The 6,445-nt window shown below is 43.6% G+C and overlaps 2 protein-coding genes across 2 annotated transcripts; one reads left to right on the plus strand and one right to left on the minus strand.

The window, feature by feature from the left end:
- Window positions 1-1,124: 1,124 nt before the first annotated feature.
- Window positions 1,125-3,569, minus strand: trmt10c (tRNA methyltransferase 10C, mitochondrial RNase P subunit). Its single transcript, XM_088648279.1, has 2 exons — window positions 3,299-3,569; window positions 1,125-2,670 (listed from the first exon to the last, which is right to left on the minus strand). Exon 2 carries the CDS (start codon window positions 2,658-2,660, stop codon window positions 1,305-1,307), a length of 1,356 nt encoding a protein of 451 aa, XP_088504405.1. The 5' UTR covers window positions 2,661-2,670; window positions 3,299-3,569; the 3' UTR covers window positions 1,125-1,304.
- Window positions 3,570-3,616: 47 nt separating this feature from the next.
- On the plus strand, window positions 3,617-6,206 carry txnl4b (thioredoxin-like 4B). Its single transcript, XM_088648292.1, has 3 exons — window positions 3,617-3,878; window positions 4,046-4,197; window positions 5,118-6,206. Exons 1-3 carry the CDS (start codon window positions 3,747-3,749, stop codon window positions 5,281-5,283), a joined length of 450 nt encoding a protein of 149 aa, XP_088504418.1. The 5' UTR covers window positions 3,617-3,746; the 3' UTR covers window positions 5,284-6,206.
- The last annotated feature ends 239 nt before the right edge of the window (window positions 6,207-6,445 follow it).

The raw sequence follows: 6,445 nt of genomic DNA on the forward strand, positions 1-6,445 counted from the left end.
AATAGTGGCTAAAAGTTCATCTTGACCTTGACTTGTTCAATTTAGAACAGCTCGTCATCATTTTGTTTACCAATATATAGTAAATGTTATATTTACACAAGGCCACATATATAAAATTATCACAATCTATGTCTTTGATATGCAATTTTCATTAATTTCTATGCTTACTCATACGACTTTAACTCACCAATGCTGTCTCCTGAACCAACTTTCATTCTGAATGTACAACATACTTTATACTTTAATCTTAAATATGATACAAAGTTATACTGCAATGACCATTTGTCCAGTTTCGGGCCAACCTTAAATTCCTTCTGCTTGTGTTCTATTCATCATCTGTTAACTCCCTTTCCTGTGACCTACTCTCAGTTGATCCTAATTCATTGTGTTGGTTGTCTACACTCTTTAAGGTAACAGGGTCTTTTGATGGTGTGTTAAAGGGTACCCTCTACAAAAGGAATAAAGTACTGATTCAGAAACTTTAGATTGACTGGCTACTGATTGTTTAACCAGGGTCAGTTTGCATTACAGACTTTAAAACATTTTTTTCTGTACACAGAATTCTCTATAAATTATCAGGAATTATGGTGAACATAATATCACAAAGGAGAAAGTGGCTTTGAACAGGCTATCGTTAAAATAAGCACTTTCATTGCATTACAGATCACACAACGCACAATTTAAAACTGTAAAAATAAACTTTTTACTTATGATCTTCATGTCATAAAACCTTTCTTAATGCTCTTGTATAATACAAACATTACCAATATTATCTTTTTTTAGCTTTTGATTAATACTGGGGATATTTACATATGATAACACTACTGATGATCTTTATAAATTATGCAGATTATTTCCTACTGTTATGGACTATACTTGCGGCTGTAAAGGCACCAATAATTACTTCCGTTTTGTAACAGGGTGTACTATGAATATGTGTAAAAATATATATAACAGGAGCTTGCATGAATGTGCTGTATCTATTTAATATATTCATATACAATAATAAATGATATGTGTGAGATGCAAGACCAACTCATTTCATTTTCTATTAAGGAGTAGTGTAGATAGTATATGCTTCCAAACGTTTTTACTTTAAAAAAGAAAAAAAACAGCAGACCAAATTGCTGAAATGCTTTATTACAATTACACGATTTATTGAGTATATAGAGCACATGATTTATTTTCTATACCATTTCTTAAATCTGCATAACTAGAAAAAAACCCCAAACGGTTCTACAATCTCATTTCACTAGAAGGCAGTGGCTGAAATTCTGAAGCGCCGGGTTCAAGATTTATCAGGGCTAATCTTCTTCCCACCAGCTCTTCTTTGTCTTCGCCCTGGAAGCGGTTTCGCCGCTCTTGCTGCCTTTGAAAGCTGCTCTTGCTCTTGGTTGGAAGGCCTCCTGCCTCACGAAAGTCCTCTGTTTGTTAAACGACGCTCCAGATCGCCCACATTGCTGTGTCTGCCGTTGTGCCTCAAAGAAGCCGTCGTGCTTCCTACTGGGCACAAACCTCAGCGCCTCCTCCCACTTCCCAGTGTCTTTCATCGTTAGTAAGATGCGCATCACTTGGTCCAGAGTCAGGTTTTTCGCGCCAATCTCCCACTGCAGGTACTCATCTAAGGGCAGCCGGGCCGTGGCCAGCTTGAGGCGTTTCGCGTTGGCCAGCGAGAGGCCGGTTTGGATGGACTTGTCCACCATCGCGCCCACGATATACACCTTGTTGTGGTCAAAGGCTCTCAGGACGTGGGGCGAGTCCGCCGTCAGGTACACCAGCCGGTCCCTGGGGAAGAGGTCCACATGCGGCTGCTCGGTGGCGGTCACCAGCAGCCTTTCCCAGGCAGGGCCGTAGCGCCTCGCCAGCTCCTGGAGGTAGGCCGACCCGGGCCTCAGGTGGCAGAAGTAGAGGTGAAAGGGGTCGGCGGACCGGCGGTTCCAGCCCTCGCACTCCAGGAGCTGAGAGACGGTGTTCTCCACCTCCCTCCGGGACATGTGCTGGTCGTAGCTCATGTCGAACACGAGCGGCTGCCCGAACTGCATCGCCTGGGCCGCCCGCCAGTTATACAGGGCGTCCACGGAGCGCTGCCAGAACTGCAGCAGGAAGGTGTTCCTGAGACGCCCCCCGCCGGGCTCCTCCTCCGTCTCGGGGTCCCTGCTGGAGACCTCGGCGGCCCTCTCGGACGCCCTGTGCTGCTTTTTTTCCTTCCTGGCCTTCTTGTGCCCTTCCTTGATGGCCAGGTACTTCAGGTACTTCTTCCTGGCGGACTTGGTGGGCAGCTCCCCAAAGGCCCGCAGCTCGTCCTCGGCCAGGTGCTCCGGCACCAGCTTGCCCGCCTGCCTCCACATCTCCACCAGCTCCCGGGAGGCCTGCAGCGGGGAGGGCTCCCCCTCTTGCCCCCCTGCCTCCGGGGAAGCGCCCCCCCGCGCCTCGGACCTCGCCACCGCCTTCCACGCGCCCAGGTCCAGCCCCTCCGCGCTCCCGCCTGTGGGCTGGCTGGCCTCCTTGCGGAGCCCCCAGGATGCGGACAGGCCTCGGCAGGGGGCAGGAGGGCCGCAGGGTCTCTGCAGCCAGCCCCCCCGCCTGCCAGCCAGGGCCGGCCTCCAGGGCACGCAGCATCTGGAGACCACGCTGAGAAACTGTGGCTTTAAGAGCTTCATTCTACAGTGCCTGTTCAGAAGCAAAAAAAAAAAAAGGCATTTATTAAGAAGGAAATTAATAATAATTGCTTACACTTATATAGCGCTTCTCTTGGCACTCCACTCAAAGCTCTTTACAGGTAATGGGGACTCCCCTCCACCACCACCAGTGTGCAGCCCCACCTGAATGATGCGACGGCAGCCAAAATCTCGAAACATTCAACTTTATAAGCACATTAAGCTTGGTTTTACAGGAAACACACACTTCAGTGCTCAAATATAGATTGAATTATGGTTTATATCCACGCCCCCCATAAAGTACTTAAAGTACATCACATCGTATTAGCACACTCTGTGAAGAGCACACATCACTCTACATTTCGTTTCCTTTTCAGATTTCGGGGTGGCTAGATTTTTACCTTAGTTTTCTTCGGCTAAATAATTTCTATTTCACTGATGGCTTACAGGGAGAATAATTTCAGAAAATGATTCACCGACACAAGCTCACAAGCAAACCCATCACACGTTATTCTGTTAAAAAGGGGGAGTTTGTACAAGAACCTCAAATTCTTTAACGCGCTAAATTACCACCCTCCCCCGAAATAAAGCTCCGTTCTCTTACTTCGAAGATCATTAATTGTTTTGTTTCAAACACTTACGTCTAATTACACTGCAGCACTCAAGAGGGTTCAACACTACTCATGCTCTAGTTTCATGCCGGATTAAGGTCAAGGGAAAAACTCTGCCCTCGGTTTGTGATGTCCCTCACATGCAGGGAAACAGGAGGCAAATACGTTAGTAAGATATGCTTGAAAAATTTAAGAACCCCTAACCCGTAGACTCCAATACTTTTTAAATAGCTCGAATACTTCACTGCATCTACGCAGCCGGATTTATAAATGGTCGATACACAGTGGCTTTATTAGAGAGAGAGAAAACAACGAAACAAACGTGTTTCCAGTCGGAACAAATACAACTCCCGTACGCGGCGATTATCAATTCCGGGTCACAAATAGAAGTCACTTCACTACTGTTTTTGTTATGATGGTGTAAAACTGCTATTTCCATTTTTTTTTTTACAGCAATGCCTCCGTTTTAAAACAAGAGATGAGCTGGTTTCTATCAAAGCTATCCTGTAAGAAGGATATCGACGAGGTTATTAAGAGTGTGGCCGAGAAAGTTTTGGTGTTGCGGTTTGGGAGGGATGAAGATTCCGTCTGTATGCAGCTTGATGAGATAGTAAGAGCTCCCCTTTTTTCATTTTCAGATCATTGTGGGCTTTACAGCTATAACTTAACGACGTACGACTAAAGATCGAAAGCAGAAGACAAATGCAGAAATGCATTTGAAAATGTGTGTCTGTTATAATAAATACGGGGTTATTTTATTATTTTCTTCATTTAAAGCTGTCAAAGACATCGCATGATCTCAGCAACATGGCTTCGATCTACCTGGTGGATGTCGATAAAGTGCCGGTCTATACGAGGTATTTCGACATCAGCTACATCCCGTCCACAGTCTTCTTCTTCAATGGGCAACACATGAAGGTGGATTATGGGTGAGATGTTATTAATGTAATAGATTGTATGAAGGGGAAGGGACGGGGAGACATTCTTTACTTAATCGTTTGTTTTTCGCTCTTCGAATCCTCTCAACCTCTCTTCCAGAATAACACATGAGATTCAAATGAATGATTTGTTTCTAGTACGGTGTTGTATGACGTTTCAGCTCAATTGCACAGGTGCAATTAAATGGTTATTTTCATGTATACTCCAACACAAAGGCATCAATGAAATACCAGAACATAAACACAGAACAACAGCAGCAGCAGCAAAGAGTTAAAAAATTTACAACTTGAAAAAGAACAGCAGTGTGAGTAAGTGCTAGGGGTACAGTGAAATAATCTGACAGTTTGTGGGAAGAAACTGTCTCTGAATCTGGAGGTTTGTCTCTTTATGCTCCTATAACGCTGACCAGAGGGAAGGTGGGAGAAAAGTAAGAAACCAGGATGACTGGTGTCCTTAGCGATACTCCCAGCCTTCCTGAGACAGCGAGTTGTAAAAATGTCCACAGTAGAGGGGAGCTGTACCCCAGTGATGGACTGGGCTGACCTGACCACCCCCTGTAACTCCTTCCGGTCAGACAGTGAGCTGCTGTGATCCCACACGTGAGCACACTCTCAGTGGCGCACCTGTAGAAGGTGGTAAGGACAGCTGAAGATTGGTTAATTTGCTGCTTGGGAAGGCAAAGAATGTAGAGTGACCTATTCAAGACATGTAAAACGACTTGATGTAGATGTTTGATTTTATACCTTGTTGGTGTTCTGTGAAGTTTTTTTTTTTTTTGCCGTGACGTTCTTTCATAAATACAATTATTTGTACCGTTCAGGGGGGAATGCACAGTTCTGTCCTTGTTTAGACTTCTTGCCGCTCAAGGTCTCCACTCATATTATCATTCTTTCTCCTGGTATTTGTTTAGGTCTCCGGATCACACCAAATTTGTGGGAAGTTTTAAAACCAAGCAGGACTTTGTCGACCTGATTGAGGTGATTTATCGAGGGGCAATGAGAGGAAAGCTCATCGTGCAGAGCCCTATCGACCCCAGGGATGTTCCGAAATACGATCTTCTTTACCAAGGAATATAGGTTGGGTTGCAGTTTATATTCCGATGCTGCAGGGTCGTGACTACAGAACAGGACTTTGCATGAAGGAAGACAAAAGTTTGGGAATGTGTACTGCTGAAGGAAAGGAACTTTCTCGTGTTAAATTCTGCCACCTGTGAAGAGGAGTTCAGCCATCTGGTGTGACTTTCTTTCACATCCCTTAGTAGTACGTGTCTGGGAACGGTGGGACACAGTAGCTTGTCATTTGCTGTAACTGGGCTTCTGTAGTCAGACATTTTGTTCTCGATATGTGAAACAATCATACTGGTGCGTCATTCAGTTTGCCCTTCCTGTCCTATTTTTAAAAAGGAGAACGTCAGGTGTTTCTGAATGATGCATAAGAGGCAGACATGCTTTGACCCCGTTTTCTTCTGCATATTTTCATATTTTGAATCTATTATGAAACACGGGTTCTGAAAAAGCAATGAATGTTTCCTGAGGGATAAAAGTGGCCTTTTTGGCTTGTTGTATTTTTTCAACAGTGTTCCAGATGTTTTCGGTTTGTATTAAAAGCTAAGTGAGTGTAGTACTCAATTATTTCTTTGTTACCATTAAACATTGAAATGAAAGAGCCTTAAAACACGTTTGAAACCTTTGGTCAAAAAGCTTCGTTTAATGTACTGTAGTACCACACACAACCACAAGTGCATTCACTTACAATGCCTTGGCGATGTTCAAATGAATCTGAAAAAAAAAAGCAAATATAAAACTCATTATGATGATAGCAATTGTTGATTACATGTTCAAAATAAAAGGCAGATTTGGGCTCAGTTGGAAACTCTTATAAAGTGAAAAGGATTTCTATTTTTGGCTCAGATGATTTATGAATTATTTGTTTTTTAACAATTAAAATATGTTAAGTATGGATCTGTGTTTGATAATAAAGAGACGGCTGTGCTTTAAAATGTAGTGTGATGGTGGTAATGTATATCTCATGATCTGGAGTGTGTTGCATTGCAAAACCTTTGGTACTGTCAGCAGGAGAATTCAGTTCTTGGGAGGTCCTGTCTGCTGTGGTTTCCAGCCTGAGCAGTCATATAATGAACCTGATAATTATATGTTTTTTACAGTTGATTGCTCACAACATTTAGTTCCCTAAAGGTAGAGGTGTAGAGTTACAGCACCTGACAACTTGATTTAAAGT

Source organism: Lepisosteus platostomus, chromosome 2 (genome assembly GCF_059453375.1).
Source record: "Lepisosteus platostomus isolate fLepPlt1 chromosome 2, fLepPlt1.hap1, whole genome shotgun sequence".
Lineage (NCBI taxonomy): Eukaryota > Metazoa > Chordata > Actinopteri > Semionotiformes > Lepisosteidae > Lepisosteus > Lepisosteus platostomus.